Source organism: Pongo pygmaeus, chromosome 6, assembly GCF_028885625.2.
Source record: "Pongo pygmaeus isolate AG05252 chromosome 6, NHGRI_mPonPyg2-v2.0_pri, whole genome shotgun sequence".
Taxonomy (NCBI): domain Eukaryota; kingdom Metazoa; phylum Chordata; class Mammalia; order Primates; family Hominidae; genus Pongo; species Pongo pygmaeus.
Genome location: NC_072379.2, coordinates 31,139,941 through 31,167,875, shown reverse-complemented (window position 1 = coordinate 31,167,875; position 27,935 = coordinate 31,139,941). Strand labels below are relative to the sequence as shown.

Here is a 27,935-nt window from a genome sequence, read left to right as displayed (position 1 = left end):
CTGGGCAAGAGTGAGATTCCATTTCAAAAAAAAAGGAAAAGAAAAATAAATCAAGGTCACATTTTAGGGGTCTAAAGTTCTTAAGCAGAAGATCAGTGAAAATTTCTCCCTGTTATAGAGAAGGTGTCTTCAACTTACACCAGGAATCTTCATTGATAAATCCAACAAGAACTGAGAGAAAAGAAATTCTGCTCTTGAATATCTGCCCCCTCCAGGCTGCAACCCGAAGGCTGTGCTCCATCTCCTGATGGCAGAATAGTGAGGGTCTGCAGCAGGTGTATGGAGCACTCAGCCAGGGAAGCGCCCCCGCCCCCACTGCCCTCTTCCACGCATCCTGGAAGACCCCAGTGCTGCAGGAAGAGAGCTCAGCGAAGGAGTTCAGCTGACTTCTGCACAGAGGGGCCTCCCCATCAGGCTCAGAGTCTGTCCGCAGAGCCATAAAGGGCGCCTGCTGGTCAGAGGTGACCTTGTGTCCAGGGAGCCTGGGACTGACTCTGGCACCTGCGCCCCTAGCAGGCAGGTAAAGTGGCCCAGCGGTGCTGGCTCTGCCAACCTTGTCTCTGGATCTTGATTTGACACCTGTGAACAGCACTTCATCCACTCACAGCATTAATTATTCACAGCAGAGAAATGAACCCAGAGGCAGCCAACAACACAGGGTAATGTAAGCACTTTAAAAAGAAGCTTTACGCTCCAACAGGAGACTTGGGAATAGGGCCTGAAAGCAGCCTGGTCAAAATCGATAGTGCTGGCAGGAATGGGCTCTGCCTCCTGCTGGATAAGCCCTGGACCCTGGGCTCCTCCAGGACAGGCCCTGCCTCCCTCATCGCTAACTTCCCATCATCCCTACACACTGGTTCCCTCCCACTTTAGTGGTGCTCTGGAAATTACAGGTACTCAGTAAGGCATGAATGACACTGATGATCATATTCCTTGATTCTGTTTCATGGATCCTATCTTCCCCTTATCCAGCGGTTTGACAACACGCAGCCATCCATTTTTTCCCTTCCATGCTCTCCTTTGAGCTTGGCAGTGTGTGAATTCCCTATCGTCTCAGTGGAGTTGACTTCCGAGATGCTTCCCCACATTCTTTCCTTCAGTGGTACCTAGATCTGACGGAAAAACTAAAATAAGTGAGCAAACAGAACACCCAGAACCCAAATGCCCTGCAGCTCTGCCCCATCCATGTGGCAGCCAGAGATATGACCAAGTCATGCAAAAGACCTCTAAAGATGCTGCAGGCCCAGGGAGACTTAGCATCTCCTGGTGTCAGCTGCCATGTCAGTAAAACTAGATGAGGATGGTCTTAGGGTTTCCCGGCATTCTGAGAACGGAGGTAAGTAAAGAACCATCTTTGGGGCCAAATCTTTTCCTCTTCCCAGCTCTTCAAAGGGCCACAGGGCTATTTTCACTTTTAAATCATTGGTGTCAAGAATACTCAACCATTTCTAACCCACCCTCAATTTTCTGCGGGACAGAGATTCATTTCAATTCACAGTAACAAGAAATTTGCACATCTAAATAGCCAGCTCTCTCTGGCTTATTAAAGTCACATGAAACAGTCATCATCTGAAGTCTGGGTAACTGTCAGAAAGCACCTGATATGTCTAAGGAGCCACGAGATCTGGTCCAGTGAAGCCAGGCTCCCAGATCCACCCTAGCGCCTGACTGGGAGCAGCGCCCTTTCTCACACCATCATATCAGTACCAAAACCTGCAAAAGAAAGAAGACTCACTGGCTTGGAAGGAGAGATGAGGTGGTCGTTTTGTACTTGGCAAGCAGGCTGGACCCTTAATGAGCTAAAATCCATCTCCCATTTGTCGCTTGTCTCTGCTACAACACACATGCCTGCCAAGCCATTCATCTTTTATTCTCTAGGCTATAAATTATTCCGAGCAGCCAGACAGGGTGTTGTGGAATAAGCGGGATGAGACCTTGAAGGTGATCTAGCACAGGAAACTGGGGCCCAGAGAAGTTGGACATTTGCCCAAGATCACACAGCAACCTGATGGCACAGCAGGTCTAGAGACGATCTCTTGAACTCCAGCCCCTTAAATATTTTCCATCCCCAAAGAATGCTTTCAGAATCACTCCGTCTCCAACCCTCCTTAGGCCACCATTTGTCTCCGTTACTAAAGGTATACTGAGTGCCTTCTATGGGCCAGGCCCTGAAGGGCACAGAAGGTATAAAAATCAGCAAGACAGGCTCCCAGTCTAGGGAGGAGACACACAGGTGTTTTATTTCAGCAACAGTAAGTCCAGTGAAGGAGCATGGTACCCATGCACCAAAGAGGGGTATGGGCCGCAGAGAGGGACCGTCATCCCCAGCTCTCTGGAGATGACACTGCAGCGTGCTTAGGCAAGCACTCCACAAATGTCAGCCATTGCATTCCCAGGCTGTGTATCTGGCAGACTCTGTGTCTCAGCTAGCCTGGGACAACTCAGGGCCGTCCTCTGCTCTGTCCTGCTGCAAAGGTAGATGCAAAGCAGTGGGCAGTCTCAGCTGTCCTTGCAGTGAGCTGGGGCCGTGCAGTGCTGCTGGAATGGGCTCTGCCTCCTGCTGGATAAGCCCTGGACCCTGTGTGACACACTTGCACCTCTGCCAGCTGTGGAGGAGCCTCCCGAGGTCTCTGTCCACACCCTGGCATACAGGCACGCCCTGTCACCTCCAGCCTGCTGCTGCCTCCCAAGCCACCGCCCTCTCTCTGCTCTTCCGCGCACCAAGTCGTCTCAGGGGTGGTGGCTGTAAGCCGGGTGGCCTCTGGGGGGCTGAGGAGCACCTGGGCTGGAAATCTCAGTGGAGATGGTGACGTTTCTTATAGTCACTGCTCCTGACCCAAGAGGCCTCCCACTACCCACAAAGAGGTGGTGGTGTCCATTCAGGCACCGAGGAAGGCCCAGGTAACCTCTGGCAGATATCAAAGACGGGCTGGGAAAGGCCGCCTCCCACAGCATCCCCAAGAGCATGACTGACAGCGAGGTGAGTCTGTCCCCTGGGGCAGAGGTCCCCAGGTAAAATCAGCGGACCCATCAGCCACCTCTGGGCCCAGAACCCCCGGTCTTCTCCAAGCTCAGTGTTAAAATGTGCCAAATGAAATTGCAAATATTAGGGAGAATACAGGCATCCCAAATAGTGACTGAGTCCTTACTCTGTATCTCACATGCACAGTAGTATTTATACTGCACAGCAACCCAGTGCAGCAGGCACCACGACCACACCTTTTTTAAGAAAACTGAAGCCGCAGGCTGAATAGTACCTGGAGCTACCTCCTCCCATGCCACTCCACTTCCCCTCTGTGCCACAGGAGCAGCAGACACAGACTCTGTGACAGGCAGGAGCTCCCTGTCACCGGATGAGGGGGATTCAGTGCTCCCTGCAGACACCTGGACATCGGACTGAGTTCCCGGATGTGGACCTGTGTCTAGGCTCTTCTCTGACAAACGCCACCTTAAGTCGGCAGCAGTTTCTGGACTGACAGGGAAGTGTGCTGTTTGCTGCTTTGGATCCTGCAAGACATGCTCCTCGGTCAGTTCCTACCTTTATCTTCTCATCTCTGGGCTCCAGGAAGCTCGCACGGTGGCCCCTGTTTCAGGCCGTGCTGGCAAAGGAGCTGAGGGAGCGAGGCCCAAGCAGAAGCTCGACTCGAGGAGAAGGCAAGCCAAGGGGTGGGAGCTGCTGAGGCCACACAGCCACTTGCTATTTTTAAACCACATGTTACTAAGAGTAGACACCTAGTAAGCCCTGAACCAAAGCACAGAAAGGCACATTTTAATCAGAGCTCTTGGAAGGGCAGCTTGCAACAGGAAAGGCAGGTAGTGAAGGGAAGTGAAGGGGGAAAGAAACATTATTGGAGGGAACAGGAATGTGTTGCTTTTCTGTTCAGATCCCGAAGGGTCTTTTTCTTCAAAAATAAGAATATCTTGTTTATACATGTAATACACAGTCTTCCAGACGAAATGGAAAAATATAAAATTAAGGAAATGAAATAAACCTTGATGCAGGGACAGGGTAGAAAGAGAGAGACCATTTAGCACAAAGAAATCAGAACAGGTAAGAGTAATTTTGTATGTCTAGGTAGCTACAGTAGAAAACCTACATTTCATTAAAAGAGATCAGTCTCTGTTAGCTTACTAACTGGCACGCTGGAATGAAATGCAGGGACAGGCAGAGTGGGGAGAAGGCGGCTGCCACCTGGGATTTCCGGTGAGACAAAATGAAATCAGGAGGACAAAATGAAATCCGGTGAGGACAAAATGATCAAATATAGGAGTAAAATCTCTACAACAAGTTTGCAACCTAGATGTTCCCTCCTCAATGCATTCCGCATGGTGAGTTACACTCACAAAACAGAGATGTTGTTTGAAATATATTTTCTGCAGGAGAAGGAAAAAAAACAACCTCCAACAAAATAGGACGCCACCTTGAGTCAACATATTTGTAAGGAATATCTATTTTGGAGAATCTTAGCACTTTACCCAGGTGAAATGAAATGTAGAATATACTGGAAATGTACTTTTTAGATGAGATCCATTATATATATACATATATATATATATATATATATGTATATATATATATTTTTTTTTTTTTTTTGAGACGGAGTCTCGCTGTGTAGCCCAAGCTGGAGGACAGTGGTGTGTGTGGCTCACTGCAACCTCCGCCTCTGGGGCTCAAGCTAGTCTCGTGCCTCAGCCTCCCGAGCAGCTGGGACTACAGGCTTGTGCTACCATGACCAGCTAATATATATACATATTTTTATTTTAGTAGAGACAGGGTTTCACCATGTTGCCCAGGGTGGTCTCGAACTCCTGAGCTCAGGAGATCAGCCCGAGTCGGCCTCCCAGAGTGCTGGGATTACAGGCATGAGCCACCGTGCCCGGCCTAATTTAAGTTTTTTTTTAATGTGATGTTGAAGATGCTTCAGAAATGACTAGTCACTCTCACATGACTATACCACTGCTGCATGAGGCATAGGTCCCTTCCCTGTCCTGCACACCACAACGCACCACAACTGACACGTCGTGGGCCCTCCACAGACACCTGTGGATGGAATGAATGAAGTGCAGTCATCACCATCCCCGGGACAGCACCCTGCACACTGGCCATGTGTCCAGAGGCCAGGCTGGCAGCAGTGTGCAATGACAGCCTGCCAGCCTCCCCTGCATCCCCACCGCCTGAGGCCCCCAGCAGCAGGGCGAGCCTGGGCTGGGTGTGAGCCTCCAGTACCTGCACTGCCTTCTCCACCAAGGCAGCAGAAACCACAGGGGGCTTCAGAGATCAACAATAACGTACCCCTCAAGGTTAACTCTAGGGCAGCTGTGCCTCCTGCAGGTCAAGCACTTCCAGTGGGGGTGTAGCTACCGTCTCTTGCTTGCAGCAGACCTCTCCTTAAGCAAGACTGGATGGAGTAGAATATAGCTAAGCAATTTCTACTCATTTCCCTTTAAGAAAAATGCTTCATGACCCCAACTTGATGGACAGTGGAGAAGACAGCTTTGGAGAAGACAGTTTTTGAGTATTAAATATCTGGACCGGTGAGGGTATTGGACAAGCCACCCCATGTGTGCTGGCTGGCCCCAAAAAAAACAACTTTCTCCTTGGTACCACACTGGGTTCACTGCTGTGTCAGGACACTGTCGTCCCTCACATGTGCAGGGAAGTGGCACACTAAGTCTGTAGCACTAATCTCATGAGCATATGTAACAGAAAGGTGAGCTGGCCTTGGGTAGGTTATGTTCTTATGGGACTTCTCCACTGGCTGTGTGCAAGCCCTGTGCCTCAAACCTGGCAGGTCAGAATTCGCAGTCACATCTTACAGAGGAAGCAGCTGACAATGTCACGGAGCTGGTAAACAACAGAGTGGAGGGATGGGAAGGCTGGTGCTAGACAGAGGTGGGGACCACACACGCAGGGAAAGTGCTTCATGCTACTGCACGGGTCACTTTAAAATGGTTAATTCTGTTCTTTGAATTTCACCTCAGTTAAATAAAAAAGTAACAGAGCAAATATGTGAACTCTGCACGAACATGATTACAAACATCAGGTGGCACACGCTGGGCCAGGCAGCAGGGTTATGGAATGCACAGGCCACAGCCCCATCCTGAAGCACTCACTGAGTGGTGCAGTTTGCTGGTGTTGTCAGCACTCTCTCACAGCCAAAACAGCAGGGGAGGAACAAACTCTTATGGGGACAGGGAACTGAGTCAGAAGAGGCTCAGAGAACTGAGGAATGATCAAAGGTCCCCTACATGGGTTGGCGCTGCTGACTGCATGGTGGGAACTGCAAGGAAATGCATCCACTCAACATCAAGGATGGCCGCTGTGTGCCAGGCACTATTCTACGCTTTGTTGGGAAGCCAAGTATTTATAACTTGTTGCACTCATGAGACTCATAATAAAGAAGGAAGATAAAGCCAGACGCTCTCTTGAAAATCTACTGTTAAAAGGACATTGTTCCTGATGGTTTTAAGCAAAAAAGTGACAAGGAAATTTACAAAGACGTGTGCACTGGATGGCAGAAGAGGTTGAAAGGAGACTAGCTAGAAAGTTTCGGCAATGGTTCAGAGGGACATTCGCAGATGTGGATTCGGGTGAGGACACTGGGAACAGAGGGGAGAAACAGAAAGACCAGAGGCAGAACAGAGAAGACTAGTGGGTGGGGCTGGGGTTTCCTGGCATCATGAGATCAGAAGACCTTAATTCACGTACAGGGCACAGGACAATGCCGGGGCCTCGAGTAAGTACTTAATAACTTGTTACCTGCTGTTACTCTAACCCTGAACTTCGTGTTCTCACGGTGACTTCACTTTTCCATTTTTCTGGACAGTGCACCTAGGGAGCTCTGGATCCTTCTCCCCACCATTGGAAGAGAAAAGCGCGAAAGGAAACTGGGCCACAGGCCTGAGTGACAAAAGCAGGGCTTGTCTTTGTATTCCCTGTCTGCAGTTCAATGCAATGCAAAACACTTTCAAAATATGCAGGGAACGAGTGAATGAATAAAGAACAAATGAATAAGTCAATACAAGAACAGCAATGACCTCTGACGCCCCAGCTCTGACAAAGCTGATCTATAAAACAATTGGAGAAACAGGTTTTTAAGGAAGAGTACACAGAAGGAGGCGAAAGGTCCACATTTGCGCAAGAAGCTGAACAAGGAAATAAGGCGTACTGATGAAAATTCATTACACTGAGAAGAACCAAAATATTTTCTCTTCCTGTTATCCCACAACCACCTCTCTTCAACCTGACAATTCTGTAATTACAGCCCAAGTCCTTATGCTGCTGCTTTATTTTCCAAGTGGGGTCTGTCTTTCCACAGCTGCAGAGGCTTCCTTCCAGGGCCCCCACGCCACGGGGCACACTGACTCCTGCTTGTCAGTATGAAACCAAGATGACGAACATGGCCAGCTTCCGCGTGCTTTACCCCCCACTCACAGATACACAGCCCTTCCCTCCTACACTGGGCTCCTCAAGAATGACAGGTAAGAGGCTGGGCGAGGTGACTCACACCTCTAATCCCAGCACTTTGGGAGGCCAAGGTGGGCAGATTGCTTGAGGACAGGAGTTCGAGACCAGCCTGGCCAACATGGTGAAACCCCATCTCTACTAGAAATAGAAAAATTAGCTGGGCGTGGTGGCACACGCCTGTAATCTCAGCTACTAGGGAGGTTGAGGCACGAGAACTGCTTGAACTCAGGAGGCAGGGACTGCAGTGAGCCGAGATTGTGCCACTGCACTCCAGCCTGGTGACACAGCAGGACTCCATCTCAAATAATAATAATAATAATAATAATAATAATAATAATAGTGACAGGTAAGAAAAATGTATGTTCTGGCAGATTAAAAAAATAACCCTTTTTCCTATTATTATATATCTCCTATCCAATTACCCTATATGCTAGAATACAGTGTTTCTGCTAGACTACAATATATATGCCTGAAGAATCTCAGGTTTTACAAAATTCAACACTAAAAATAATAGAGCTTTCGGGAAAATTTGGTTAGGGCATTCGACTCAATACCTAAGGAACTTCAAAACAGAATCAAAAACAGTGACTGATAACCTGGAGAGTTAATGTGGTCACCGAGGCAGGTGGCTCCACAGGGCTGGTGGCTACCACAGCAGATATTACAAACACATGAAAACGACAGGAAGAAAATGCAGCAATGCCCTCATTACAGAAAGACTGGCAGACACTGACAGGGCACTGGAAGGATTATAACCCATTCTGAGCCAAGAGCCACGAGAGGCTGTGACAGCAGCTCTCTGGCAAGGAGGCCTCAGAGACAGGCGATCATCGTGATCTCCTACACATACGCACAGACACACACACACTGTCACAGTGGCTCCGCTGAGGACTGTTTCTTGTCCCGCTCAAGGTCATAAGTCTGCTCCTTTGATCCTTGCTCTCTTTGCCTAGGAAAATGTGTATAAGCCAACATAACATTTGCCTTCCACAGACATCTCGCCCCCTTTAAACCCTCACATGTGAGCTCACCTGCACCACAGAACAGGGCACAGGATTTCAGGCTGTCCTCAGCGTAACTGGTTTGAGTGGGCCAGACACCACGGTGAGGTCACCTGCTCATCCCCCAGCGAGGCAAGGCTGGCACCACAGCAGAGGCTGGGCCACGCCGGGCTTTCCCCATCCCACACCCAGAACTTTGGCAAGACAATTCCCAGAGAAAGGTGTGGCCACAGAATGAAACCACAGAAAGGTGCAAATACTTACATATAATAGGTTGGATAGAGTCCTTCAAAATACCAGCAATGCTTTTTGGCTTCTGTGCACTGCAAATAGAAGCAAGAAAAAGTTTGTCAGTACTCAGGAATCTGCATGTTGTTGAGAAGCTCTCACAAAGGCAGCAAAGAAGGATGAGAAGACACAGCTTAACCCATGAAAAGCTGGGATATCGGGGCAGACAATGCATTACAGGGAGAGCCGCCCCCTTTCTCATGACTTTCTATTTCTTTAAAACATCTATTTTTCTATTTTTTCGTAGCCTTTCACATCTCTATATACACTGAGTGTCAGCATTTTATTAAAAAGGTAAATTAAAGACAATCCACTGTTTAAAATGTACTTGGTATGATACTTCAGATCACACAAGAATGCTAGAAATAAAGCACTGCAAAGATTGCCACTGCCCGCCAATTTCTGTTTTAGAAAGACATCTCCAATAGATTTAGCATTTCTAGAGCTGTATATTTCAGAACATGCTAAAGCCGCATTCCGACCTACGTCTGCAAGATGCTGCAAGTCACGGTTCACTCGTTGCCCTCTCATGTGCAGGAAGAGAAAGAAGGAACAAGGAAAGAGAATGGGAGCCTCTCCTGGGCTTTCCAGGTAAGTCCAGCTCCTAACATCCCAGAGGCAGGGCCCAGCCCCACAGGGCAGGGCAGGGCAGGGTGCGCACAGGCATCGGAGCAGGGGCCAGATGCCACCTGGAGGCTCTCACAAGCCTCCAGCAAGTGAGGCAGGCCAGCACCCCCACTGCTCAGGGAGCTCTCTATGCAGAGATGCTCTTCCTATCTGAACAAGGCTTTTCTAAAATTATTCCATTCATGCTGTCATTTTTGTTTTACATTCACAACTTCCTGCCTCCATGATCTAGTTTATTGGCCCCCACGTGTAAATAAAACCTTCAAAACATTATGGTGCAAAGCTCTCAGCAGCAGGAACACTGGCAAAGGCACGGCAAACAAAGCTTTCTTTGGGCGAGGCAGGGCCGTCCTGCCCAAAGCCCCTTCTCCGGTGGGAGGGTGGCTGGATCAGCTCCCTCTTAGCCTGTCCACAGCCCCAGCAGGTGTACAGCAATGCCCTCCTGCCACGATTGCCCTGCAGCTGGAATGGAGTTAGAGACAGGCCCCACATCTACAGTGGCATGCCATGGGAGAGGTGAGTGCCAACGTCACGCCAGCGACATTCGATGGGTAATGAAAATGACATGAACCCCTGGATTTTGGAGAATGTGCTTTAAGACACTCAGAAGCATACTCAGGCAGCCTGGAGTGACCTAGTTTTATTAATGGAAAATGAGTTTTATTTAGACTAGGTTAGCTCCTGTCCAGTTTAAGAAATGAAGCTCAGACAGCTGACAAAATCAATTTATTTTGGCACAGAAGAGCAATTTCAGGTCTCTGCCCCAAATTATAATTCATTTCACTAGAATCTTCTGTGACAAACAGAGAAACCAGGTCTGCCTTCCATGTGTCACTTTAAACGGGTCTCCCTTATTCTCCATCACCGCCACCGACAGCCAAACATTCCTGGAACCTGACACTTAAGTTCCACACAATCAAGAAGTGAGGCCAGGGAACATCAGAACTCAAGCCTGAAGCCCCCCACCTGCCTGGGGCCTGGCTGCTCCAGGGCTGCTCCGCAGAGACAGGCCACAGCCACGCAGCCAGAGCCAGGCGCACGGGCTGGCACTGGAAATAAGGACAGGCTCTGGCCTCCACAGAGGCCTTTTCTGCAATTCCTCTTGGTCTAAAGCATTCCCAGATCCAAAACGGCCACTTGATACTCTGGCAGCACATCTCCATCACTAATGCATTGCATTTCAGAAAGGACTTTTTCTTCCAATCAGACAAAATAATGCCGCACTTCTGAATGCACGTTGTCTCTGGGATACAGGTATATGAGGAATACCACTTTACAAATTTAAGGCACCAGGGCCCTTGGTGGGTGTCTTCTTCTGGGTCACACAGCTTCTCTGTGGTGGCAAAACAGAGAGCCCCCAGCGCAGTGTCTTCTGGACTCACGAGAGCTCCCCTGAGGAACCCACTCTGCCCACCTCCAGCAAGAACAAAGGCCTCTGAAAACTGGTGTGAGATGATCCCCAAGATACGGTGTTAGTGAAAAAGCATAGGCAAAAACAAAAACATACGTCCAGTATGCCATCCTTGATGCAAAAGGAAACGTGTACATTTGGCCTGCTTTACACAAAAAGAATCATAGTTTGCACACATCAAACATCACATAGTTTGCAAACATCACATGTATCCCATAAATATGTACAATTATTACATACCAATACTTTTTTTTTTCAAAAAAATCACAGGAAGGACAGAGTAGGTGAAAATTGATCATAAGAACTGGGTCATTCTTGTCATACCCAACTAACAGAGTCGAGGCCAGAGGGGCAAAGCACTCAGGTCATTCTCGGCAAGCCTGGCTGCTGAAACTGCCTGCCCTGACTCTCAGACTAGCTTACCCAGCCCCATCACACACCAATGAGAGCTTGCACACCAATGAGAGCTTGCCAGCTCCCCAAAACTTTACTTAGTGCCAATGAACAACTCTCTTTCAAAACAATCCCTTACATTTCTCCTTTTTATAAAACTTCCAAACTTCTCTTTGTTTTTCACACATACTGAAGACCACCCAGTATATGGCCCAGACTGCAATGCTCACTTCCTAAACAAAATGTTTTAAATTTAGAGATTTGTCTCTGTAAAAGCTAATGAAAATGCTTACCTGTGGAGGGTGGGTGGGGTGGAGTGGAAAAGACAGGGACAAGAGCGAAATTCTTCTGAGTATATCTTTTTATGTAGTTTGACTTTTGAAATGTTTTTTCAGATAATAAAGTAGAAAGTATTTTTTAAAACCACTTCTCAGACTGAAAAGATTTATAAAAGACTATCATGACATGACCACACATGTTCCCTTTAGGCCAGGGGCAACTAAGCAGGGTAGATGCCTGTGAGGTCAGTGCTCACAGGAGACTCGCACAGACACTCACTCTTCTGGGGGCCCTTCCTGGGGCCCTCCCAGGTGAAGGGCACCATTTCCATCCTACTCTTCTTCCCGCATTTTTCTGGGATATTCCCTAACTTCAGAGCTGCCTACTTGTTGGTTACCCTTGCTCAGTTACTTGCTAACAACCTTTTATCATTTCTCACTAAGCTACCCAAATAAATCATATTTTGAAAAATTTAACCCCAGTTTGTTCCTTTACAAAAACTATTCTTAAGAAAATATTAAGGCTACACTTCTTGAAACAGAAAGCACCTTTAAACAGAGTTACCTTACATTAAAGTGTAGTTCCATTTTGTTGCTGCTGAAATTAGTGTGTTTGAAATTTGCTAATATCCTGGAAACTGCTTCACTGTTTTTGGTAGCTGGACTTTTGTAGCAGCTTTCTCCTGAGGAATGCCAACATCGTAATAATACACACATATACTATCTCACTACAGTTAATGCATGGCATGATTCCATTTGACAGCCAGATAACATGAAGAATGCAAAGTCACAGGTCTCATTATTCAACTGAAAAACGCCAAAATGAGGATGCAGAAGTCCTGATAATTGTTGTTGTTGAGGCTTTCCTTCAATAAATGCTTGCTAACTGAACACCAGGTGTCAGAGTCAGCTTGCCCAATCCAGGAGGACGCAGCCTTGTGATGGGAACGGAGACCAGGAGGTGGAGAGGCACACGCCTGCCCGAGGAGCCCAGGGTTGAGAGCCGGGTGCTGCCAAGTCGAAGTCTGATGAGAAAGGCAGTCTCTGCCTACCAAGTCCAAGCTCCAAATCCAGCACCAGCACCAGGACTCAGGACAAAGCCAGATAGCTGGAGCTGTGGTCAAAGGGGAGTTTGCCAGGGACAAATAAGAGGGATCTTCAGAGTACTCCCAATCACCAGCAGGCACGCAGATGTGGCCTCACAAGCAAGCGGGAGGAGGCAGAAAGAAGGCCCTGTGCTGGGTCACATGGAAGCACCAGAGTCAACGGGCAAAGGGGAACCCACAGGGAAAGGAGGAGCTAAAGAACCAGAGCTCTGGGTTCTGACCGTGACTGCAACCTGCCAGCCACACCACCAGCCAGTCTGGGTCTCAGTCTCCTCGTTTGTAAGAGTACGGACTCTCGGCCAGGTGCGGTGGCTCAAGCCTGTAATCCCAGCACTTTGGGAGGCCGAAGCAGGTGGATCACGAGTCAGGAGGTCAAGACCATCCTGGCTAACACGGTGAAACCTGTCTGTACTAAAAGTACAAAAAAATTAGCCGGGTGTGGTGGTGGGCGCCTGTAGTCCCAGCTACTCGGGAGACTGAGGCAGGAGAATGGCGTGAACCCGGGAGGCGGAGCTTGCAGTGAGCCGAGATCGCGCCACTGAACTCCAGCCTGGGCGACAGAGTGAGACTCCGTCTCCAAAAAAAAAAAAAAAAAAAAGAGTACGGACTCTCTTCCCTGCTTTATGAAGAAACTGAGATTGCATCAAAATGCCTGGCCAGACTAGGGCATCGTTTCCTGATCCCACACCAGCTAGCACCTCTGTCCCTAATTGTGTCGTCTCTGGAACAAACAACTTCCAAGGCTCATCTTACGTGGTACTCTATCATCTCAGCAGAAGCAACGCTACCAAACCTCTCGAGAACAAAGGTTCTAAATATGTAATGCCTTACATGTGTACAGTATTTAGTTTTCCAAAATCTCCCTAAAAGGAACAAACCTCTCTAAAAAACAAAAAAACAAAAAAAAACCTTAAAATGTATGGGAACTAAGGGGGAAAAAAGTGAATTTCCAGGTTTTATGCCCACTCTGAAAAGTCAGTCTACCCACATTTTGTGAAGATACTACTACCATGATTTCTTAAGGATCAACCATCTCTGGTAACAGAAATTATGTGTGTGAGGAGAGGTCAACTGCCTTCTGTTACCTAGCAGGCATCCTCAGTTTTCAGAACGCTGTCCTGGGCTCTGGGAAAACAGCAGCCCTGCATAAGCACCTGGGGGATATTCCCTCCGTGTGCAGAGCAGAGACAATATGCAGAGCCACATGCTTCTTGAAGAGCTCATGAAAACAGTAACATACAACTTACAAACTATGAACACGGCAGAGGGTGTGGGCTCACAAGGAAACCTTCAGGAGCAACTCCCTTGAGGGGATCAACAGTTCACACTGGAGAGGCCTGAAAGATGTCTCTGCTCAAGGAAGATTCTGGACGCCCGTGGTTCAAGGACTAGGGTATCTATAGATGTAGTTAAGCCATCCCAAATATAGTTATCCCTATTTAGGCAGGATCTAAATAAGCCCCAGAGAATAAACCCTTGCTGATCTCCACTAGTAATCCTCATAGTGACATAAATTACTCCTCCATGTGTGCTGAGTGAGGAAGGACGCAGGACAACACTGATGATGAGTGCTTCTCCCTTTTCTATCCCAGGCTAAAACAGAGCCGCACCACAGGCAGGCACAGCTGACTTGGCAGGAACTGAAGCTTGTGACTCTGGGACGTGAGGGAGTGGACAGCAGGGTCAAGGATCCAAAACAACATAGATTTTACCTAAATTCCACCTGTTCTGCTTTTGTTAAGTTCAGGGGATAAGGTGAGATCTTTAGATAAATAGCAGACAAACTTGCAAACCAGCAGCTCACTGACAGGACTTGTCTCACTGACCTCTGGAAAGTAAGGATCCTTATGTTACTTATCACAGCAACAGCTTTGGCCAACAGTCTGTCCCGGGCCAGAAGTCCAGGGTTTGCTTCAGGATGGTGGGACGGCCCCAAAGAAGATCAGCTCAAGGACTCCATCTTTTTCAAAAGGGAGGGGCCCCCTGCTGTGCCTCACACTGCTTCTGCATTCATCAAAAGCAGAACTTGACACACAGGCAATGAGATCCCAGCTGCTTTCAGCTTGAGCCCAATTAGAGTGGGCTCATTACACTCCGCACAGGCTGAGAACAAAGGGAGCCTCGCGGGTGCTGGCAGTCTTGATGCTCAGGACCAGGGACAGAAGCAGAGGGCAGGGGGTAGCCTGCTCAATGCAGAGAGAAAATCTATGCAGGGAATGACAGGCAATTATCTCAAGGTCTCTGAATTTCAATTAATAAATAGGACCGACCATGCTTTAAATTCCTATACTGGAATTTCAATCAGTTCCCTAAATGCTAATTACTTAATCCCCAGGTTTATGGACATTTTGTTTCTCAGGAATGTCTTATCTCCAAGAAACCTTGATTTTTTAGAGATAAGAGTATGAGGATTCTCACAAGCACCATTTCTTAGAGGGAAGAAAGCAGATAAACTCTTAAGAAAATAACAGAAAATAAAAGATCCCCGTCTTATAGAAGAAACCACACCTGAAATTCATACACAGCCAGCAAATAACGATCAGAGATGAGATCCGGGGATGCAGGCTGTAAACCTTAAATGAATCCCAACCACAGATCCCGGGGGAAATTCTGTCAACTCTCCTAGACTCTGAACAGCTGGTCTGCTTTACCTGCTTTCGTGTTCAATAGAAGGACAGGGGAGGAGACCTCCTCACGGCCCCTCATTCCGGTAGGTAAAAAGCCTCATCCCCAGCAGGTGACAATTAATCAGTAACCAAACTTAAAAGGTAGAAGCAGAGGAAACTATCCAAATATAATAGGGCTGATATGTTTTATCAATAAAGACTTTACATGATTCAATGAGCAAAAGAAAAATTCCAACAGGAAAAGTGATAGATATGAGAATTTTTCAAAGAAACACAAAAGGCCAATAAACCTATTTTAAGAGACAATATTCATTAATAACCAAATATAAATTACAATAGTATGGTTTTTAACCCATCAAATTGGTAATAAAAAAATTCCATAGTACCCTTTGTAGACAAGACATAAGGGAAAAAAAATCACATAATTGTTGGGAAAATAAAATGCCTCAAGAGGACAATTTTTCAATATATATCAAAAATCTTTAAAATGTACGTAATTTCAGCAAGTTTAAACAATTGAGAACAAATGTTATTTAAAAAACTAGAAATAACCAACATTTTCAAAATGGGTTTTGCTAACAAAATTATAAGACATCCAAAAGATGTATTTGTAGGTATTTACTGTCAGAATGTAGACAAACATAATGAGGAATATTTTGCTAAGAAAAAAAGGTAAATAAAATAGTACATCTAGAATTGTATTTTTTGTTATACATTACAGGAAACAGAAAATAATATGGAAGGCCATGTGCAGAAATACCAACAACTAATTATGTTTTAGTTGGTACTAGAGATGATTGTTTTCCACTATACATTTTGTTAGTCTCCAAGTTTCCTGTATGGAACTTGTACATTTTATTTTTAAATCTCTATTAAATTTTACTTTAAAATGCAGACCACTTAGTACCCAAAAAAGAAGTGAAAACTGGATATGAAAAGATATTTAAATCAGCCTGGTCAACATGGTAAAACCCCATCTGTACTAAAAATACAAAAATTAGCTGGGCGTGGTGGCGCATGCCTGTAGTCCCAGCTACTCGGGAGGCTGAGGCAGGAAAAATCACTTGAACCCGGGAGGCAGAGGTTGCAGTGAGCTGAGATCGCACTACTGTACTCCGGCCTGGGCAACAGAGCAAACTCTGTCTCAAAAAAAAAAAAAGAAAAATATTTAAAATAAGAAAATATAACTGTTAACAAGAAAGAACATTCTCCAGCTAGGAATGAAATAAAAACTAATAGATAAAGTTTCTGAAATAATATACAAGGCTAGAAAGGGTGTACTCAAACAAATACAGAGTCAGCAATTAAAGCTGTATTCATAGAAAGTTTATCATGGAAAATGTTTATTTCATATAGTTAATTTAAAACACATTATATATATTTAATTTCAACAATGTAAAAATAAACATTCATAGGAGAAAGAATGTAACAGCATAAGCCTAAATTCACAGTGTTATATTTGGATGGTGTGATTTCTTTTTAAAATATCTCTCTACTGAAGCCTTCAATTCTGATGATAGAGGCTGCTGTGGCAAGAGACAAGGGACACATAAGAGTCCTCAATGGGCCGGGCACAGTGGCTCATGCCTGTAATCCCAGCACTCTGGGAGGCCAAGGCTGGCGGATCACAAGGTCAGGAGATGGAGACCATCCTGGCTAACACAGTGAAACCCCATCTCTACTAAAAATGGGCATGGTGGCACTCGCCTGTAGTCTCAGCTACTTTGGAGGCTGAGGCAGAAGAATCACTTGAACCTGGGAGGCGGAGGTTGCAGTGAGCTGAGATGGCGCCACTGCACTCCATCTTGGGTGACAGAGCAAGATTCCGTCTTAAAAAAAAGAAAAGAGTCCTCAATGAGTGCAAAGGACTGAATTCGCTGCGAGACCCAACACACATGTGCAGGAGCTCCTACTCATGCCCGCTGAACAAAAGCGTTCTGAAAACTATGCTATCTTTTAAAACATAATTATCAATATAAATCACAATTTATGATACTTGGATCAGGTGATCCAAGTTCTAGCTCAATTTACTTAGGTTTAGTTTATACACTATAAAATCACCCATTTTCAAGATATAGTTTGATGAGTTTTAGGAAATGTATACAGCTGTGCCTCCAACACCCCAATCCAGCTTCAGAACCCTTCCTTCACTTCAGAGAGTTCCCTCATGTTGTTCTGCAGTCAATTCCAACTCCTACCCCAGCCCCCAAGCAATACTGATCTGCTTTCTATCTTTATCCATAGTCTTGCCTTTGCTATACGGTTCAATTAAAGAAAATCATACAACTTACAGTCTCTTATGTCTGGATTGTATGTTGCTGCATGTATCAGCAATTCATTCCTTTCTAGTGTTGAACAATATTCCATTCTATGAAGACACCACATTTTGTTTATCCATTCACCAGCCCATGGACATCTGGGTTGATACTGCATTTTGGCTGTTATCAATAATGCTGCTATATCCATTTGCATACAGGTCCTTGCATGGACAGATATCTTAATTTCTTGGGTACACACCAAGAAAAGCGGAATGGGTATGTACATTCCACTCCAAGACCTGGAGTGGAACTTCCAGGTCACACAGTAACTCCTTACATAACTTGTTGAGAGACTGTCAAACTATTTTCCAAGGCAGCTGCACTACTTTACCTTCCCACCAACAATTTAAGAGGGCTCCAGTCTCTCACATCGTCACTAACACTTATTATCTGTTTTTTGATATTAGCCATCTGGTACTGTACTGGTATCTCATCGTGATTTTAGTTGGAATTTCCCTAATGACCAATGATGTAGAGACTCTTTTCATTCCAGCTCAATCAGAAGGCAAAAAACAGTAGCTGCCATACATGGAATGCCTGTGATCCACTAGGTGCTTTTCATGTGAAATCTCACTTAATTAAGATCGTAACAACCCTGAGAGTTAGGTGGTTTACAAAAGAGCAAACTAAGGTCTCAAAGAGGTGAATTGACTTGCAAAGGTGACACAGGAGCAAGCTGAAAGTCGGCATTTGACTTCAGGTCTGTTGGTTTCCAAAGTCTGTGTGCTTTCTGTGGCAATGTCTAGAAGCTGCAGTTTTCTGTGTCATCATAATCCACGATCCACCCTTTGGAATGTCTGTCACATCGTGTGCATGGAACTGGAATGAGACTTATTGTAGGCATTATTTTGCTGTATAGAAGAAAACTAAAATGACTGAATCCACGTGAAAGACCCTATCTCCATGCCCCCAAAATAACCTTTTATGAGTTATTAGGAATTGTACCTTTCAGCATTCCTCAACTCTCAACACTGTCAATTACTACATCTCCAGGAGCAGAAATCAAACACAAGTGTGCCCAGCAGCTTTGCTAAGGAAACTGTCTCTGCAATCAGCATGGCCAGCCCACCAGGAACAAACCACAAGAGAAAGGAAAGGAGCAAAGTCAAGGAGCCCAAAGCCCACCAGGATGCAAACCATGAAGCATCCTTTCACTCTCAGAAATCACTTTTTAGCTGCCAAAAATACTTAGAGGTGCCATTTTAGGCACAGAACTATATAAAATGAATATAAGGCCTGCAGCCAAAAAGGTTCATGTGACAAATTTTCCAAATGCCACAAAACATCATTCATTCAAAAAACTGATGAGTGGGAGACTTCATTAGAATGGCCTGAAAGCAGCGATAACAGATGGAAATATCAGTGCTACTGTTATCTGCTGGCAATAAATGAATATGATAAACCTTTGTTATGGGCTCAATTCCAACAAAAGCAATGAACCGGACCAAACCTTTGAATGCTCTCCTTAAAGGCCTAATCCAGAATTTTTTTTTTTTTTTTTTTGAGAGGGAGTCTCACTGTGTCGCCCATGCTGGAGTGTAGTGGTGCGATCTTGGCTCCCTGCCTCCTGGGTTCAAGCGATTCTCTTGCCCCAGCCTCCCAAGTAGCTGGGATTACAGGCACGCGCCACCACACCCAACTAATTTTTTTGTATTTTTAGTAGAGATGGGGTTGCACCCTGTTGGCCAGGCTGGTCTCAAACTCCTGACCTCAGGGGATCCGCCCGCCTCCCAAAGTGCTAAGATTACAGGCATGAGCCACCGCGCCCAGAAAAAGTCATCTTTTTTTTATGTAATTGTGGAGTGCAAGAGTAACATTATGAAAAAAAAGTCAACAGATCAGCTCTGCCACCTCCTAATCTATGATTTGGGCACCCGGCTTTGATGATCTCATATATGTCTGAGAAGAGTAACAGGCTTGTTGTTTCCAACTACTATGCCCCCAAAATGAAATAACTGAGATATGTACCAAAAGACTACTCTCCTCCAGCTGGGCCTAAATCTTGGCCAGCAGATCCAAAACTCAACCACCACACTTAAGAGAAAATATCAACTTCTTACCTTTTGCAGACAGAAATGCCCAGAAAGATTAATAAGTGGAGCAGCTTCAAGAGCAAAATGCCAAAAAATGCATAAGGATTTTTGCACTCAGGTTGTGCACTACCCTACCTATTTGACTTCTATTTTAGAAGAAAAGTGTGTTGGATTCTCTGATGACATATATTTCTGTAAATCTAGATTCTAACTGTAAAGAGCATAAGAAATTGAAAAGCTGAGATGTGACTAAAGTCTGACTAAAGGCTGAATAAATGATGGTGCCACCCACAGTTAAAGACAATGTGACTTACTAGAATAAACACACACAGCACCTGCCGCATGCCTGCTTCTGTGCCTGAACAGTGACCCAACCACGGTCAGGTCACTGAAGGTCTCTAAGCTTTGGTTCTTTGTCTACAGAATGGAGAGAGGTATTTCTGTCTTGCCTTGAGGTTTACATGAAACAGTGCATGCGAACCACCTGGCTCATGCCCACTATTCTAGGCGCCTCCTGCTAAGTCGTTACATTGTGTGCTGTGTCCATTTATTCTTGAGAATCATGGTCAAGTAAAGCTCAACCTAAAGATGCAGTTAACATTCTCTACAACCTACTTTTGTGTCTCTATGGAGAGTGAGAATATGGAACCTGTGATCCAAAATGAATCAGAAAAACAAACAAACAAAAAAACAGAAGTTTAGAAACTACACTAGTTACAACCACCAGCTTGGAAATGATACCCTGGAGTGGAAAAATATAGCTCAAAGCAATCTGAGGGAGCCTCCTCCCCTTTCCATGGAAGTTTTCATGGCTTCTGGCACACCCTATCAGCATTCTCTTCCCAGGAAGGTACTGGGAAGCACTGCCACGTGTACTCCTCTCATTCCTTTTCACTACTATCAAATTCCACAGCCCCTCAATTCTGGTAATATGCATTTTCATTAAATCTGGTAATATCTAACCTGGAGTCAAAAAGCGATTTCTGGTGCTTAGGAGACTTTCTATTTCTTGTCATGAATTGATTTGTTATAAATGTTAAGGGACTAAGCTGTTACAGCAAATTTGGGGAGAAAGAGAGTCAGTTTCACGTGTTGCCCCAAAGCAGCATCTGTGTATTAGAAAATATTCAGGGAGTCTCTGGTGGTGTGGAGGCCTAAGCTAAAACCAAGAGGACTGAGAACATATGTGCCAGGAAGGTGATTTTGATGCCAGTTGTCTCTCTCCTGAACCCAATCAACTCAATCATTTCTGTTTAACACAAACTCACACGAGTGCCTCCTAAAAGCTGGTTCAGTCAGCCGCCTCCAGGTCAGACCAGCGAGGATGGAGGCCGGTCACTCAGTGTTGTCTGTGAGTGCACGGAAGGGGCAGTGTGGTGCTCCTGAAAGGCCGTGCCCAAGGACAGCAGCAGAGATGCCCCTGCCTTCCCGACTCAGGAAGGGCACCACTGTCCACCCACAAGCAGCTTCCAGAGCCATCACTTATAAATATTTCTTCTCTCATTTAGATTTCCCTGTGCCAAGAAAAAAAAAAAAAACCTGCCTGCTCTGAGTCAGCCTCAGAGATGACCGTGGTTGACTGTGCTGTCTGCCATCTGCTTTTAACCACGAAAGAGGAAGCAGCTATGTGGGATACCACATCAGGGAACCTTCCGGACCTAGGGTCTCACTGCCTGGAAACTCCCCTGAGCTTCAGCTTCTTCAGATGGGAGGGACTCTGCTAACTCAAAGAACCCCTCATACTACCCACCAAAGGAAAGTCCCCATCAGGGAGACTAGCAAGGCAGGCTGAATGTAGAACGGCACTAAGGTTAGTCCTAAATCCCTACCTGGCTTTCCCTCCTCCGTCATCAACATAGCGATGGGGTGAACTTCGATGATGTTGTCTGGGGACTGACCTTCATATCCTCTGATCCTCCCAGTCTTTTCTTCTTACCTTTTCTCGTACCCAGTGTGTGGTGGGTGGGTAGGGAGGTAGATGAGTGAAAACACCCACAGGAAGGAGGATGGCAAAACTCAGGTCCAAAAGCAACAACTCTGCCTCAGTGTTGTAAATAAGCAACAGCTTTTCCACCCAAAACAACTCATTTGTGCAAGGTTACCAGCAAACTGTTCAGCTATAATTTCTAATAGCTGTCACTGTGTCCTGGCTTGTTAAAATCCGTGAAGGAAATCATTTCATGTAGCTTTTTTTTTTTTTAACGAGATGGAGAGAGAAAAGAATGGTAGCAGAGTAAAACAGCAAGTGCAAGCAGATGACAGAAATTTCTACAAACACTTAATAGACAGACATTCCTTAGGCCTAGTTCAAATATCTAAATTCCATTGGGGGACTTGGCTGTCAAAAGATAATCATCTCTTGCTTCATTTCTCATATAATTTCCTAAACCCTTGGGTCTCAGCTAGTGCAAGGTCCTGTCATGGTCACCTGTGGCTTGGGCCAATTCTCACTTCCCCTGGAGGGCAGCTGCGTGTAGGGAGCGGGGACTGCCCAAAGTTTCACTCTGACTGGAGATAAACTTAACATCATTTCTGCATTAGTCATTTAGAGCCCTGGGCTCAGTACTTTCCCCCAACTGGGTTTCTACTTTTGAGCTCGCTCTGCAATTTCCCCAAATCTGACTCAATTCTCTCTGGGCCCAGGGAGCTGTCAACAGCCACTCCTCCCCACCCATTTCTCCAGCTGTAGCCCTCTTGCAGGTGTCCTGCCCACAAAAGAAAACCAGCATACAACGCCATGCAGGGCCCACCCTGAGCTGGGGACCCTCTGCCAGTTGCCACCTGGGATCTCTGCCAGGTGCCCAGAAGAACCTCACACCAGACATCTCTAGAGCTGAGCGCTGCTCCTACCCAGTGCTCTGGACTTTGGGGAAAGTACCACCGCCTACTAGCTCACTCCAGCCACATGCTGTCCCCAGTGCCTCCTGTCTTCCCACTCCATCCACGTGGTCAAGCCTTGTCTCTCCCCAGGACATTCCTGCCTTGGCCATCAAGGAGGCCAGCGTTGCTGGCATCAAAAGCCAGGGGGTGAGCTTGCTGATGGGAGAAGAGGAGAACAGGAAGACACAGTTAAAGAGTGGTAGAGCCTGCAGCACCTGCCCCAAGACCACTGCCACATCCAAGCCTGGCCACATGGCCTCTAGTCCCAGGGCCTGGCTGGGGGACTCCTGACACTGCACCTGCCCCTAAACCTCTCAGCAGCCTTGACAAAGCTCAGGGGGTTATGCAGGGCTCTGTCAAAGAGAACAGGAAAGGAGGGCACACAGCACACCAACTCCTGCTAGAAAATCTCCAGGGGCTCCCCATTCACTGTGGGTTTCTCTTTGCTTCCCCTTGAGGTCACAAGTTCCTTTCTTCTGAATGCAATTTTATCTTCAGTGGGCTTCATTACACAAACAAGCAAAAAGAGTGGGGCTGACTGATCAGGGCAAAGCTCAGTGAGCTCAGAGGGCACTAGGGCAGGCTCCCCCTGGAAACCCTGCTGCCTCACTGAGGGTGAAGTACAGACCCCAGGGAGTGTCCTTCTGGCCTGGCCGCCCCCCATGCCATCAGCTCTTCCTGTCTCTGCCGCTCCTCCCAGTCCCCTGCCCCGCAGCCATTTCCATCCGTGCACCTCTAGAGAACCCTAGGTCTATTCACTTCCATCTGGAACACACTTCTTCACAGTTTCCACCAACGGAGCCTCAGCCTCAGTGTCACTTGGATGAAAATTTTTGAGACTTCCAGAAGGTGAGTTGTTAGTTTTCCCCTTGGGGCTCTGATTAAATTTAACTCTCAGCACTTCCGCTTACAAGGAATCTTCCCTTCTGTGAACTTATTTGGTCCTAATGAGACCATGGGAAGGAGCAGGCTGCCCTCAGCCAGCAGACATCCTCAGCACTGTGTCTGCCATCCCAGGATGCAGTCAGGGGCACTGTCCCTCTGTGCAGAGGCTGGGCAGGCAGACACCAATCTACGGCAGGTCTGAGACTATCTCCAAAGACCGTGTTCTTTCCCTGATGACAAGCGACTCTTTCCTACACCTGACCCACACTCTGTGCCAAGCGAGGATCATGCACTCAGGGCCCTGGCTCCTCCTGCAGGGTTGGGTCTTCAGGAGCTCCTGAGGAGTAAGGGCCCTGCCTCGGCCACCCTGTTGGCCCCAGTGTCTGACCCAGGCCAAGTGTTCAGGAAACCTTTGGTGGAAATGCTCATATATCCGCTTCCTCCTCTGCCTGCTCAAAAGTTGTACTTGGATTTGACTATACACCCTGAAGTGTGGAGACTGGCCCTGACTGCCAGGCTACACAGGCTGATTAAAACTCAGGCAAGGCCAGGTGTGGTGGCTCACGCCTGTAATCCCAGCACTTTGGGAGGCCAAGGCAGGCGGCTCACCTGAGGTCAGGAGTCTAAGACCAACCTGGCCAACATGGTGAAACCCCATCTCTACTAAAAATACAAAAATTAGCCAGGTATGGTGGCGGGCGCCTATAGTCCCAGATACTTGGGAGGCTGAGGCAGGGGAATTGTTTGAACCCTGGAGGCACAGGTTGTAGTGAGCCGAGATCGCACCACTGCACTGCAGCCTGGGTGAGAGTGACACTCCGTCTCAAACAAAAAAAACAAACTCAGGCAAGATTTACCACCATGAGGATAGAGAACTTAGGAGCACAATATGCTAATGGAGACAAAGAGAACTTCATTGTGTCTCTCAAAACATTTTCCTAGAGGAAGATGGGAGAGAATGAGGGCAGAGCACATGGCACACAGTGGGACTGAACAATGACACTGATATAAAAACAACTCGTGTTCACACCAAGGAGCACTGGCCCAGGCACGGAGCGTGACCACAGGGGCAGCGTATCTGCCACATGGAAGGGCGCACCATACCCAGTCTGGTTGAGGTAGGCACCCAGCCTCACTCAATAGGGCATTCAATGTAAGTGCCCACAAATGCAAGAGACAGTGAACAGAATGGCAGCCAGACCGCATGAAATGCAGAGCTCTTGAGGCACCACCAGGGGAAGGTGGGGCCTGCCTGGCCACAAAACCTAAGACTTCAAGTCATGTCTGAGAGGCTGAGAGGATTAAGGAAGGGGCTTTGGGGAGGGGCCGGACATTTTCTGACGAGAAACGCAATGCAGATGGTGAGTCCAAGATCCCTCGACCTGACCTGTCTAATTCCCTGACCCTGGTCTGTGCCTGTGTGGAAGGCTCTGCCCCTCTATCCCGGCAGCACTGACCCTGCCCTGTCCCAACCAGGCCTGCATTCACTTCCTTCGGCTGAATACACATATTTTGTACCCCGAACACCCACGGCGTGCAGCAACATCTGGGAAGCCAAGCAGGAATCTCACTGACGTCTCTCACACACCTCAGCTGGCACTCTGCCCCCACCGCTGGCTCTGGAGCAAGCAGAGGCCGACAAGTCAGACCACTGACTTCGTGCTCCAGCCTTCTGGAGGAAACACATGACTGCCCACCATGCTCCTTTCCCAGAACTGAAGCCCAAACTCTGGGCCAGGCTTCACAGCAAACTGAACCACCAGCCGAGCAAGGACCTGAGCGTGTGAGCCTGTCCTTCGCATTCTGCTAGGCGGAAGGATGCAGGCAGCGCACCTCCTCTGCAGCCAGTCGCCCAAGGTCCTGTCACTGCTGGGTCCACGCAGCCCTCCAATACGGAGCACACATAAATAAAGCTCTGGCGCCCGCAGACCCTGCAGTATCCTCCTCTGTTGAGTGGTGAGAACATCTACCATGGAGGGTGCTACAAGGATTCAAGAAGCCAGCGTTTGTGACAGTGTGAAAAGCAGGTCCGGCCCCCAGGCCCAGGCTTCCAAGGAGCATGCACTTCCCACAGCCCCCACTTCCCCTCCAACTTCCACTACTCCAAACCCATGAAAGGGGGAACTGCCCACAAAAGTTCATTCTCCCCCAAACCACTTACTAAGTGCCAAGTGGCCCCACCAGGCAGAGATGGAGGCCAGTGTGAATCTGGGCTGTCTCCTGCCCACCTGCCATTCCTCTCCACCAGCCAGCGAGGAGGCCCCAGGAGCCCCCATTCAGCTCACACACCCAGACCCAAACATTGCCTCCAGCCTGGCCCGACCACACTAAGCTGCCCTCTGCCTCTCCCACCTTAGGGCTTCGAGACACCTCTTTCACCAGCTGAAGTGGTGGAAAACTCTTCCTGCTGATCCCCTCTAGAGACCGTTCTCATTGCAGAAGTGTTTCTGGAACATGAAGTGTTGCAAAGTCAGTCTATTTTGCTACAAACCACCCTGAGTAGCGATTTGCAAACACTGTCCCTTATGCAGTCCGCACTTGGGAACTCTCTTCTCCAACTGAGCTACACTCTCTGGTCCTTCTCTAGGTCCAGGTAAAGATGTAGCCACAGTCCTTCCAGTCTGCAAAGCATTATGAAGCCGCAAAGAATAAATCCAACATCTTATTCAGACTTATTCTTGAAATGAACAACGTTTCGTTCTTTGCTAACTCCATGCTCAAATACCCTCTCAAAATCTAAACACAAGCCCTTCCTGCCAGGCTACACAAACCACACAAAAAGAACAACCTTGTGGTCCAAAGACTGAGGATTCCACAGTCCAACTGAGGATCACTGTAAACTGCTTTACATGGTTTAATGACAAACATAATAATCCATCTATACAATCTTGCAAAAGCACAGAAGACAGATACCCAAGATTTTCCCTAAGCATTGTGTGTAATGACAAAAACAGCTACAAACGACTTAGCTGTTCATCAAGAGAGGGTGGATTAAAATGAGTCATGACCATTCCTATAAAGGAACGCTTTGTAACTCCAAGGGGAATGCTTTGGGTTTGAGCTGCTGATGAGGAAACATCTCCAAGCAACATTTCTTTAAAAAAAAGGAGAAACAAGATGCAGAACACTGTCTATAATATGAACCCATCTGTCTACTTTTAACCAAATATTTGGGTATACAATCTTAAAAAAAAAAAGAGTTGCACAAGAAGCTTATCAGAGAGGTATGCCTCTTTCTCTGTAGAGGGTCTAGGATTGAGAAGGTATTGGGGAGGGAAAGGTTTCATTCCTTTAAAAAAAAAAAAAAAGGGAGGGGCGGGGTGCTGGGTGTGATGGCTCACGCCTGTAATCCCAGCACTTTGGGAGGCCGAGGCGGGCGGATCACCTGAGGTCAGGAGTTCAAGACCAGCCTGGCCAACATGGTGAAACCCCCTCCTCCACTAAAAATACAAAAATTAGCCGGGCATCGTGGCACACGTCTGTAATCCCAGCTACTCAGGAGGCTGAGGAAGGAGAATTACTGGAACCCGGGAGGCGGAGGTTGCAGTGAGCTAAGATCACACCATTGCACTCCAGCCTGTGCAACAGGAGCGAAACTCGATCCCTCCCACCAAAAAAAAAAAAAAGTACGCGTATTCATTGTATTTAAAAACTTAAAACCACCAAATCAATTATCTATGAGAATAAGGAACAAGATCAACACACGAAATCCCCAGATGATTTAAGAATTCCATTCCAGTTGGTATTCACCCCTTTACCCCAAAGATTCAACCAAACTGAATTCAGCTTCTCCCCATTCCTCTCTCTCTGCCTGTCCTTAAAACAAAACTAATGAGCTGTTAAAGGGCCACATGTGAGGCTGAAAGGGAAGGAAACAAAGCATGTGAATAATTCACAACTGGATCATCAGCCCCGCTGTGAGCTCAACAGCCCCTGACACGGATGGAGTTGAGTCCCTCTGGAGGTGGCGTGCTGAAGGGAGACTGCCTTCCTGCGTGGACCTGGGACAGAGGTGGCCACAGGCAGGCTCAGTAAGTGGTTGCTGAACCAACTATATGGACAGGAACCAAGACTCAATGGATAAACATGTTATATATACACACATATATGCATATTTGTCATACACACAACATAACAAACGGGCGCATAACATGAGCGCTGCACACACACACACACAGCCTCCCAAATAAGGAAACAGCAAGAACACTCATGAATTAAGACAGATAATCCCCAACTTAGGGATGGTTTAAAATTTAGGGCTCATTTTCTCACGGAAATGATGGTATAAATGTTGGTGAACTTCCCTGGCTAGATAACACATGTCTGTTTAGCTCATAAAATAAATGAACTCCCAGCCAGGTGCGGTGGCTCACGCCTGTAATCCCAGCACTTTGGGAGGCCGAGGAGGGTGGATCACGACGAGGTCAAGAGATCGAGACCATCCTGGCCAACATGATGAAACCCTGTCTCTGCTAAAAATACAAAAACTAGCTGGGCGTGGTGGTGCGTGCCTGTAGTCCCAGCTACCCGGGAGACTGAGGCAGGAGAATCGCTTTAACCCTGCAGGCGGATGTTGCAGTGAGCTGAGGTCACGCCACTGCACTCTAGCCTAGCGACAGA

The 27,935-nt window shown here is 47.1% G+C and overlaps 1 protein-coding gene across 1 annotated transcript in view; it reads right to left on the bottom strand.

Annotated features, from left to right (window-relative positions):
* The window catches only part of VOPP1 (VOPP1 WW domain binding protein), a 101,681-nt gene that overhangs the window by 41,566 nt on the left and 32,180 nt on the right, over positions 1-27,935 (bottom strand). Inside the window, exon 2 of the mRNA XM_054495017.2 lies at positions 8,734-8,792. Within this exon, the coding sequence (XP_054350992.1) occupies positions 8,734-8,792 (59 nt within the window). The remainder of the gene's footprint in view (positions 1-8,733; positions 8,793-27,935) is intronic.